The sequence below is a fragment of the Macrobrachium rosenbergii genome, chromosome 22, assembly GCF_040412425.1.
Source record: "Macrobrachium rosenbergii isolate ZJJX-2024 chromosome 22, ASM4041242v1, whole genome shotgun sequence".
NCBI classification, from domain to species: Eukaryota; Metazoa; Arthropoda; class Malacostraca; order Decapoda; family Palaemonidae; genus Macrobrachium; species Macrobrachium rosenbergii.
Genome location: NC_089762.1, coordinates 43048391 through 43060890, shown reverse-complemented (window position 1 = coordinate 43060890; position 12500 = coordinate 43048391). Strand labels below are relative to the sequence as shown.

At 36.6% G+C, this 12500-nt stretch overlaps 1 protein-coding gene across 1 annotated transcript in view; it reads left to right on the top strand.

The window, feature by feature from the left end:
- The window catches only part of LOC136850405 (uncharacterized), a 26196-nt gene that overhangs the window by 6748 nt on the left and 6948 nt on the right, over nt 1-12500 (top strand). The window contains exons 3-5 of the mRNA XM_067123994.1: nt 10136-10234; nt 10982-11099; nt 12127-12263. Of these exons, the coding sequence (XP_066980095.1) occupies nt 10136-10234; nt 10982-11099; nt 12127-12263 (354 nt within the window). The remainder of the gene's footprint in view (nt 1-10135; nt 10235-10981; nt 11100-12126; nt 12264-12500) is intronic.

Below are 12500 nucleotides of genomic sequence, written 5' to 3'. Positions count from 1 at the left end.
TCGTGCTTCTGGCAACGATATAGGATGGGTCACCAATGGGCCGCGGCTCACACAGCATTATACCGAGACCACCGAAAGATAGATTTATTTTCGTTGGTCTTGATCATACGCTGTAAAGAAAAATCGACTGCGCCGAAGAATCTTTGGCGCATTTTTTACTTGTTTTTTACTGGTGTTAATCTTTTTTATTAATTCCCGACCATTTCTGATACAGTAATTGCATTTAAAAATTTCTGTTGATATGTGATAGTTACTTCAAATATTAATATTCTCAATCCCATATTTTTGAAATCTCACTACCACGATATCATTAACATATCCTTCTATAATCATAATTTCATCAAATATTATGATTATATCTCTATGTATTTCCAATGAATTCTTTTACTGATCATTTCAATATCTCTTTACTGTGCCAACATCACGTAGACTTCAAAAAAGGACCATTCATTTTTCCTTCTTATTGTTTCCATAATTTTCTGATAGTCTTCAGATCTTCATACATATAACAGCAAGTCACGCCTTTCTTCCGAATCCCGTTTTCTATAAAAACAAGTAAAAAACGCGCCGAAGTTTCCTTTGGCGAAATCGAGTTTTCTGTACAGCCGCTACAGCGTATAATCAAGACCACCGAAAATAGATCTATCTTTCGGTTTTCTCGATATAATGATGTATGAGCCGCGTCCCAAAAAATTTAACCACGGCCCGGTGGTGGCCTGTCCTATATCGTTGCCAGAAGAGTGATTATAGCTAACTTTAACCTTAAATAAAATAAAAACTACTAAGGCTAGAGGGCTACAATTTGGTATGTTTGATGGCTGGAAGGTGGATGATCAACATACCAATTTGCAGCCCTCTAGCCCCAGTAGTGTTTAAGATCTGAGGGCGGACAGAGAAGTGCGGACGGACAGACAAAGCCGGCGCAATAGTTTTCTTTTACAGAAAACTAAAATTCACTTCCCGTGAAACTTCACCCCCAAAACTTCACTCTCATCATGAGAGAGATCGTGCAGGCTTTCCTCAACCGCATCCTCACCCGTTCTTTGCCTCCTCGAGTTGCAAATAGATTGGAAACTCGTTGCTCCAATTACCTAACTTTCCACTGAAGTGTTTTCCAGCATTATCACATCGATGCAGTCATGTTTTTCATGCCGATAATGACTTACTCGTTGCTTCTTTGACTGAAAGTTTATCTAGATATATAATGGATGCGTCTTCGGGTGTTTCTTGCAGTTAATATTTAGATTCAAAGAAATTACCTTTTCCAAAAGGGAATCGATAATCAATTCCTAGGTAATGTTCCATTTGTAAAATGTAAACAATTCTGTCTTTTTCTGTAAAAGAAAACTATTGTGCCGGCTTTGTCTGTCCGTCCGCACTTTTTTCTGTTCGCACTTTTTTCCGTCTGCAATTTTCTGTCCACCCTCAGATCTTAACAATTACTGAGGCTAGAGGGCTACAAATTGGTATGTTGATCATCCAACCTCCGATCATCAAACATACTAAATTGCAGCCCTCTAGCCTCAGTAGTTTTTAGTTTATTTAAGGTTAAAGTTAGCCATAAACGTGCTTCTGGCAACGATATAGGATAGGCCACCACAGGGCCGTGGTTAAAGTTTCATGGACCGCGGCTCATAGAGCCGGAGAGACAAAGCCGGAGACCACCGAAAGATAGATCTATTTTAATTTGGCCTTGATTATACGCTGTAGTGGCTGTACAGAAAACTAACAATGACTTTTTTTCACTTAAGCATTTGTATTCACGTTCTGAATTTATCAAAATTACACACAAAAATTTCATCACATTGAATGTGAAACAGCACTAAAAAAAATGTGGGTATTATTCACAATTATTTTTATAATTTTTCATTATTTTGTTACAAAGAGATATTATTCATAATTAACTTTGTGTTCCATTATTCTATTACAAAGTGATATTACCCACGATTATTATTAATTTTTCATTGTTTTGTTGCAAGCAGATATTATTCACAATTATTCTGAATATTTTAAACTATTTTTCTGCAAAGGAATATTAACAATTGTTTTCAATTTTTCATTATTTTGTTGCAAACGGATATTTCACAATTACTTTTAATATTTTAACATTATTTTCCTGCAGAGGAATATTATTCACAGTTATGTTCAGTTTTTCATTATTTTGTTTCAAGCAGATATTATTCACAAATATTTTTAATATTTTACATTATTTTTCTGCAGAGGAATATTATCCACAATTGTTTTCAATTTTTCACTATTTTGTTGCAAACGGATTTTATTCAATATTATTCTTAATGTTTTACATTATTCTTCTGCAGAGGAATATTATTCACAATTACTTTTAATGGTTTACATTATTTTTCCGCAGAGGAATATTATTCACAATCATTTTCAATTTTTCATTATTTTGTTGCAAGCAGATATAATTCACGATTATTTTTAATATATTTCGCATTATTTTTCCGCGGAGGAATATTACCCACAGTTATTAGAAAATTTTCATTATTTTGTCGAAATTGAAATAAGGTAAACAGAACCTTATCCCGAACGTAGCCTAAAGCTCAGCAGAACCTCAGTTTTTAGTACCGCACTAAAACCGCCTTCGAATTCCCGGTTAACGAAAATATGCTTTGTTCGTTAGGAAGATGAAACGCTTAAAACTGTACAGCTTTAAGAAAGAAAAGATAAATAAATAAAAAAAAGCAGGAGGTAAAAAATGTTGCATCCATTATATTCACTGTATTTCAGACTCGAAAAGTGCGCTTTTTAAGCAAGCAAGCAGTTTCCGCTCTTACTTTGAAATTCAGAGTAAAGCCCTTTTTTTCTAGATTCTCTCTCTCTCTCTCTCTCTCTCTCTCTCTCTCTCTCTCTCTCTCTCTCTCTCTCTCTCTATTACTTGTTACAGATCTTCCGATGCTCTCTGACTATTTATGAAATGGTAATATTTCTCTCTCTCTCTCTCTCTCTCTCTCTCTCTCTCTCTCTCTCTCTCTCTCTCTCTCTCTCTCTCTCTCTCTCGATTATATGTTACACACCAGGAATGTTTCCTGAAAATTAAATGAATCTATAATATATATCTTAGGAGAGCAAAATGTACTTGAGAGTAGTACCATTACAAAATTGATAAGCAAAACATAATTAAGAATATGATTATAAAACGGATTGGCTAATTATGTCATCAGTGTAGTTTATATTCACTGAACGCCAAGAACTCAGAAAGGCATAAACACTCACTTCTAAGCACTGTGTAGTCTTCCTAAACACTCCTACTCTCAAGATTATTAGGGAATGAAGGAACCCCAGACACGTAATTATACGGAAGCTTCAATTAACATTGTGGACACATGTCAGTTCATATATATCATAGACAGAGAGACAGACAGATCGGCTCATGTGCTACATACGCCCAGGCTTGGCTATAAATTACTTAGACCTCCAGGCAACTTTTGGCTACTTTTGGCATGAATTTGAAATGAGACCAACTAAATCTACGTGTTTGTGTGTGTGTATGTATGTGCGTGTGTGTATAAGCCACAGCATGTACAAGTTTGCAACCTAACACTTCATACGACTTACATTATAACCCCGAAATACAACACATTTTACATTCATAAATTCAGTTTGATTTACAGCAACTCATGCAACTTACTTCATAACTTACATATGCAACTTGTTTATGTCAACACCTTCAGCTTATTTTATGAACTCGCGTATGCAACCTGTTTCATTATCCCGTCTCGTACTGTGTTCGATACCTCACCTGCATATCTCATTTCGTATCTACAGTATTTTTTTAATTTATAAGTCCTCATGCTATTCACGTATATGGTATAGGAAGAAATGCTGCAACGAACGAGGCACCATTCCCTTAGGAAGTCTTTACACTCCCGAGTTACTGATGAAAAATAAAGGAACCCCAGAGAGAGAGAGAGAGAGAGAGAGAGAGAGAGAGAGAGAGAGAGAGAGAGAGAGAGAGATATTCTTGCCCAACTAGTTCCGAGAGAAGGGGAGATTGCAATTTCCCTTTTATTAAATGGGGAGAGTGAGAAAGAGAGAGAGAGATTTGAGGGGGGAAAGGGGGAGCATATAGTGCCTTTTTCTAGCCCAGGGCCGAAGAAAACATTAGCCTGGCAGTAGAAGGAAAGAAAGTCATTGAATAGTGTAATCAGATAGTTGCCGATTTTCACAAAGCAAATGTGAGAAGTGGTAGCTTGACGGGTGTACAAAAACACAAGCTTGAATAGAATTCACAAGTTTGGTAGTAAATGGAATCCGAGGTTCGCCGATTTCCACAGAAAATATGAAAAGAGGTGGCCTGACGGATGCGACGCTGATCTTAAAGGAGCAGTGACCAAAATAACACCCGTAGAAAAAGAGGTGGAGTAGCCACCTTAAGGAGGAGAGAAAGAAATCTGCTATAAAATGTCATATGATGACATCAGTCCATCCTGATACCTTTCAAAACACACAAAGAGGCAAACATTTGTATCCTCTGTATATAAGGAATTTTGTTTTCACAGAGTAAAGCATCTAAGCAATTTGGTGAAATGAGTAGATACCTGTGCTTCTTTATTCCTAAGTACTCAGTTTGCACACAAAAAAAACACACACACACACACACAAGAGCAGAGTGTCTAACCAAATGTGAGAAATAAATAGGTACCGATGCTCATCTGTCACTAAGTAATCAATTTTCTCACAATTAAGAAAAAAATGCGCCGAAGTTTCTTCGGTGCAATCGAGTTTTCTGTCCAGCCGCTACAGCGTACAACCAAGGCCACCGAAAACAGGTCTATCTATCGGTGGTCTCGTCATAATGCTGTATGAAAGTTTAACCACGGCCTGGTGGCGGCGTATCCAATATCGTTGCCAGAAGCACGATTATGGATAACTTTAACCTTAAATAAAACAAAAACTTCTGAGGCTAGAGGGTTGCAATTTGGTAAGTTTCATGATTGGAGGGTGGATGATCAACATACCAGTTTGCAGCCCCCTAGCCTTAGTAGTTTTTCAAGATTTGAGGGCGGACAGCAACAGCGCGGACGGACTGACAAACCCGGCTCAATAGTTTTCTTTTACAGAAAACTAAAAAGAAAGTAGAAAGGGTGCTTAAAGTCTCCTCGTCAATTTATGTTTTTCGGTAATTCTTCCCCTACGGTCTAAGTTTCTTAATACCACTAATGCTGTTAGGAGAAAAAGTTACAGTCTTCCTTAAAGCCTAGTTAGATCCAGCATCCTCAATCAAGGTACGGAGCGTGGGCCTAGTGCCGTCAGTGTACCTCCTGCGGTGCGCTGTAGGCATTACTTTGGTTCTTTGCAGCGTCCCTTCGGCCCTAGCTGCAACCCCATTCGTTCCTTTTACTGTACCTCCTTTCATGTTCTCTTTCTTCCATCTTATTTTCCACCCTCTCCTAACAATTGATTCATAGTGCAACTGCTTTGAGGTTTTCCTCCTGTTACACCTTTTACTGTCAATTTCCCTTTCAGCGCTGAATGACTTCATAGGTCCCAGTGCTTGGCCTTTGGCCTAAATTCTGTATTCAATTCAATACAGAGCAGGAGATGAGTCGCAGTTAGATGGTTATTCATCGTTCATTTCTCCGAAATCCTTCTAGACTGTCTTGCATTTCCATAATTCTTTTTCACTGTGGTGTCACTCGAGGGATAACGGATATTTGTTGATGTTTTATACGTCTTTATGAGATACTTTTTTTATGGTGGTTGAATATTCTAGAGGGAATCCATCGTTGATTTATATCTGCTGATACTTATCGTCATCCTCGTGTAGCATATTGATTTAATGAGTTATTATAAGACAAAAATAAGTATACAAATAACAATCATGAAATTCTCCTAACTTTGCATAGTCCCATAACGGCAATCATTTCACCAATCGAGATATAAATTTATATATACAGTATATATATACATATTTATATACACAAATATGTGTATATATATGTGTGTGTGTGTATGTGTATCTGTGTGGCTTTCTGTCTGTATATGTGTGCATGTGGGTTTTTTTTTTTTTTTTTTTTTTTGGCCAAAGGTCCTGTAGCACTCCCATCCCCAAACACAACTACAAAGAACCGCTCTGACCAGATACAACTCCCCTTTCCAATATCAGCTGACTTGCTCCCAGAGTCCCCCCTTTCCCAAATATAGGCTACCAAAAGACACTATACACATACACACACACACACACACGCACACACACACACAGACGCCTTTGAATCTATCCATAATTCATATCTCAATATTTGAAGGTCTTTCTTGTTCTTTTAAGAGAATGCGTTTTTTCTTTGTTTTGAATTAGGAACAAATCTTGGCGTTTAGATTGTGTATGTAATGGCTGAATTCATTGTATATATGTATTGTCGTCGTTATCGGTTTTGTTATTAATGTTTTGCAAGAATCTGATACATTGTATATTATGGAACATTGCCATCATTATTGGACTGGTTGTTGATGCTACTTTTCATAACCCAGATAGATTATTTATGGTTGTAATAAAGTCTAGCAGAAATAATAACAATGGTTACCGTTTCTTGTCATTGCAGTTGGAATACGTATTAAAACTGGGAACGGTTCAAATGAGCGACATTGCAAAGGAGTTGACACCTCAGATATAAATTACAAAGGAATTTCACTCCTTTAATACGGTATTTATATTACTCCTACGAAACGTCACCCCTTCGATACAGACCCATTAAAATGATCATTAATAATGACAACATTCTTCCCAAGAAAAAAACGGGAAATTTTGTTAATCTTATACTTATAACCTGCTAAAACCGATATTCGAGTTCCTTTCCTGGTTTCCAGTGAGCTACAGAAGAGTATTTTATTTATATATGAGAAATTTTACAGTTAAATAGTCTTTGTTCATCTACAAGATATTTAGATATCTGAAACAAAAACCGAAAAAGTAATATATGGGCCAAAAAAAAAAAAAGAGGCCCACCCTCATTGTCTCAAAAATTAATGGTGGCACTTTTTCTCACACGAATATATAAAAATTATCAGTGACATAACTTTTCTTTCTCATTATACTTTCGTATAAACTTTCCGCTGAAAGCTTTTAAATCCTAAACGAAGTAAATAAATAATAAAAAGAAAATATTTCCTAAGCGGGATTTGAATCCAGGCTGTTTAAAAGTCTGAGGTAGTACCTGATCTGTTACACCACTGAGAATTGGTGAGAGTTTCAAGTTTTATGTAATAAAAAAAAAAAAACTAGTGCTTTTGCAAAAAATTTTTTCTGGTTTCGGGGCAAGAGAGATTCCTTTATTTAAAAGCAATCCCTAAAAAAAACAGACTAAACAAATTGAAAGCAAGGAAAGTCTACAGTCTTTGCTATGTTTGTAGTCTAAGCGCCGACCCTCTGGGATAGATTAGTGAAAGAAAAAAATCTTGCTGCGCACATAAACATAAACATTATCAGCTAGAATTTCGAGGTTTCCATTAAAGTATGCAGCACCATTTGCTTCCAGCATTCTCTTGCATACATGATGAAAGTATTTAATGCTGTTTCTCTTTTCATACTTCTAATGTGCTGTCATCCTGACGACAGTATGTCATGTTTTTTTTTTATTTATTTCGTCACAAATTCAAAAGGTATTTTCTCTGTCAAAATGAAGCGTTCCTAATGTTTGCCTTTCTAAAATTAATGGCCTTTTGTACATCTCTAACTCATTCTTCATTAGCTTTGATCAAATTATTATTCACGCAATTCGCATGCGCAGAAAATATGACACCCATAATTACTTTTTTGAATAAAAGATATGTTTCATACATTCGAGTGTTCTCTTTCTTTGATATTATCCTTCTTCAAAGTAATTTTAGCTATATATATATATATATATATATATATATATATATATATATATATATATATATATATATATATATATATATATATATATATATATATATATATATATATATATATATATGAATATAAGAAGGCCCATAAAACACTATTTGAACATTTGCAACCATATATTCCGAGCACTTCTTCTGAGCCCTGTTCACTGGTAAAATATTTTACCAGTGAACAGGGGCACAGAAGGAAGTGCTCGGAATATATGGTTGCAAACGTTCAAATAGTGTTTTATGGGCCTTCTTATATTCATATTACACTGTGGTATTACAGTAAAAGACATTCAAGTATATATATATGTACATATATATTATATGTATATATATATGTATAGTTTATGTATATAAATATATATATATACATACATATATACATATACATTTATATATATACATATATATAATATATGTATACATACATACACATATACATGAACCTATCGTTGCATGACCAAATTCTTTCCCAGCCGATAACCGCACAGAAGTCTCTGACTCTGAAGTAAAAACATTTCAGTCGGTCCCAGAGGATTTCAGTGCCCGGAGAAATAGCTGAAATGGAGAGGAATTCAAGCAGAACGTTTGTTTCTGTAGCTGAAAGAACAAGCTGAACTCTATTTCATACAAGAGGAGAGACGTGGAGAGAGAGAGAGAGAGAGAGAGAGAGAGAGAGAGAGAGAGAGAGAGAGAGAGAGAGAGAGAGAGAGAGAGAGAACACGTTTATGTGGTACATCAACCAACTTTACATTATGATTACATCTTTAAGATGAAGTGAATTTCATAATCAAGTTGAAGTACAAAGAGAGAGAGAGAGAGAGAGAGAGAGAGAGAGAGAGAGAGAGAGAGTATTTTTTATGTGGTATATCAACAACTTCACAGATTTTATCTTTGAGATGAAAAATGCAAAAGAAGTACAAGAGAGAGAGAGAGAGAGAGAGAGAGAGAGAGAGAGAGAGAGAGAGAGAGAGAGAGAGAGAGAGAGAGAGAGATCAGGCAACTTTCATTATGATTACATCTTTAAGATGAAGTGTCACAGCAGGAAAAAGCAAAAGCTTGGGGGGGAGAGCAAGAGAGAGAGAGAGAGAGAGAGAGAGAGAGAGAGAGAGAGAGAGAGAGAGAGAGAGACTGTTTGTCAAGACGAGCTGAAGGGGGTGGAGAACAAAGAGGAGGAAATGGAACAAAAATGGAACAAAAATGGAACAAGAATGGAAAGGGTAAAGGACGAAAATTGATTACTTGCATTCACGAGATATGAATCATATAGCATTTTGTTTCGAGGGTTTGAATTGTTAAGGAATAGCGTCGATTATATCATCAGGGATTCTGATGTGCAACATAATTAAATCGACGATATTTTCTCTCTCTCTCTCTCTCTCTCACACACACACACACACACACACATACACACACACACACCTTCATTACATAAGTACTCAGTATTTACCACTAATATCACATTTCATTTCGAGGACGTAAACGTGATGATGAAACAGCATCTCTCTCTCTCTCTCTCTCTCTCTCTCTCTCTCTCTCTCTCTCTCTCTCTCTTTGTACTCCCAGTTGATTATAATATTTACTTCATCTTAAAACTGAAATCGTTTTGCTAGACGGTTGAAATATTAGACATACGTATTCTCTCTCTCTCTCTCTCTCTCTCTCTCTCTCTCTCTCTCTCTCTCTCTCTCTCTCTCTCTCTCTCTTTGTACTTCAAGTTGATTACAATATTCACTTCATCTCAAAAGTGAAATTGCATTGTTGGGTGGTTGATAATTGACATAGACTTATTCTCTCTCTCTCTCTCTCTCTCTCTCTCTCTCTCTCTCTCTCTCTCTCTCTCCGTCCTACTTCCCACCTTGCTAACATCGTTCACCAACCACCAGTATAACGTTTCATCTCAAAGATGAATTCACATCATTTATTTCTACTGCAGGTAGTCCGCCGAAGTGGTCTGTGTAACGAAACAAACACACATTCTCTTCCCCTGTTTGTGTGTGTTTGTGTCTGTGTGTGTTTGTGTCTGCCTGTCTGTCTGTCTGTCTCGTTCTCATTTCGCCTGTGTGTTTCTGGGTGTCTATAAACATTCTCTTTCTGTGTGTGACTGTTTGTTTGTGTGTCTGTCTAACAGCGCCTCTCCACCTTTGTTCTTTAAATTGTTCTTTAAACTCATCTCTCTCTCTCTCTCTCTCTCTCTCTCTCTCTCTCTCTCTCACACACTCACACAGTCTCTCTCACTCTCTCTCTCTCTTTCTCCCCGCAGCATGCAGCCTTCATGGAAATGTATTACACACCTGATGAATCCCTCGATTTCATGGACAGGTGGAATCTGTACATCTCATCTTTCGACCCCCTCGGAGGCGTGAGTAAATAAACCATACTTGCACGTAAAACCATAACAAATAAATAAGGAAATTGTTTTTGTTACTATTTGCCAGCTCGAGAGATTCCTGGTGCTACTTTATACGATGGAGTTGATATGAGAAGTCTTTTTCTCTTTGTATTTGCAGCTTTAGTGGAATGAGCAAGCACAATTTTCATTTTTTTTTAATCTTTGTCAATAGTCTCATATTCCTGTCTTGGAAAACAAAGTTATTTGAAGCACCAAAATGTTGATGTGTCTTTTTCTTTTGGCCTGAAGTGGTGGCATTAAGTGGTGTTTGCAGCTTTAGTGGAATTAGCAAGCACAATTTTTTGTTTAATCTTGGTCACAGGGCTCATATTCTTGCCTCGGAAAGCATAGTCATTTGAAGCACCATAATGTTGGTGTGTCATTTGAAACTAGATGTATGAACAAGCACAATTACTGTTTTGGTCTGGGCCACTGCTTTCACATTCTTTCCTTCGAAAGCATAGTTATTTGAATCGTCAAAACGTTGATTTTCTTTTCTAGTGTTAAATTAACAGTCCTTTTTCTTTTCTGAAAGCATAAATCACCTTAATATGTGAAATATTTGACTAAAAAATAACCATAGCATAACATTCTGCCATTCCTTCTAAGCCAAACACTATTCCCACCAATTAACCTCTCCATAAACATGACAGTAACACTATTCCCATGAATTAACCTCTTCATATACATATGACAATAGCCTTCACGAATTTCCAGCTTGACGAAGTATACAGAATGAAGGCTCCTGGAAAGCACTTGGACAACATCACTGCCTGGAATATTGAGGTCATGGATAAGTCAGCTTACTGGCCGAATAATCCTGATTATCTGCCTAGTAAGTTTCCAAAGAGTTACTTCGTATTTGGAAATTCAGCTTCTGTTTCTAATTATCTGATATATTCTGACCCTTTGCTCCTTATTTTCGTGCCCTGGGTAGGAAGAGGGCATTAGTTGCCACACCCACAGTTTTGATATATATGATACATTTCACTGTCATGAAACATATTATGGACTTATTTTGCACAATAACCGTGTTTTCGCATTTAAATGAAAGATAAATGTGCAGCATATTAGGTTGCCAGTCAGTGAATTTTGAACGAAATCCCATGCAGCCATGTAGCATCACTTATGAGCATGGCTGTACGTCAGAATTAAGTTTCAGTTTTCTTCAGCGTTTCGTCTAATCGTGATTTTGCTGTGATATCCGTTATCAAGAATGAATTTAGGTGCTTTATTCAGTATATTTCTTGTAGATAATTCAACAATTCACAGCAGCGTAAAGCTTATTTCTTTCGTTGTGAGAAACTTCTATCTGCGTCCGTTAGAGCTGACACAATAATTATTACAAGAATAATCAACAATATTGCCTCTGCCTGTGACTTCACATCAAAATGCTGACAGGGGAATTTTACAAGAACTTTTTATTTAATGCAATAAAAAAAATGGAGACTTTATTTCTCCCGCTATTTTTATTCGCTAATGCATTACGTTTTTATATCGGCTGAATGAATGAGTATAAAAGAAATTAATCAAAATATTAATATTAATATAATAGTATACCAGCTTTGCTCATATCAAAGTATCTCTCTTATATATACTCATATACTACGCAGAAAGAAACGGTCAGCCAATTGTCTTTGACCTTTTTCAATGACATTCTCTGAGATATAAATAACTTTTCACGATTTCCTTAAGATGGCCGTATTCGAATCCTAATCAGACTAGGTGTAAAAGAGTATAGGCACAGCAATTGCAAAAATGGCAATGATTTCTTTCGCGATATAACTTTACTGTACCAAGGAACGAGCTGACCTATAAAAATTACCTTACGTTCTTTTCTCCTCCGTCATTCATCCACGTAGGTTCCGTGGGAGGTTCCGAAGGCGTCATTTGGACTTCGGGATTTTTGGTCCCCGGTAAACAACTCGGCAAGTTGCAGATGTACGACACCACAAAAGATCCCGTTGATGGCCCTTACAACATTGCCAGTTTGGACTCGGTAAGGAGAGAGAGAGAGAGAGAGAGAGAGAGAGAGAGAGAGAGAGAGAGAGAGAGAGAGAGAGAGAGAGAGCTGTTTATTATAGAGGACTGTTGTTGTGTCTTAAAATCTACACAAAACGCATACTGATAGATCTGAATGTTTGTCAGTCACGTGACTTTGAAAATATACAACACCATGAGACTTCAATTAAAAGCTTAGAAATGTAATCAGGGTAGTTGCTGATAAATACATCTA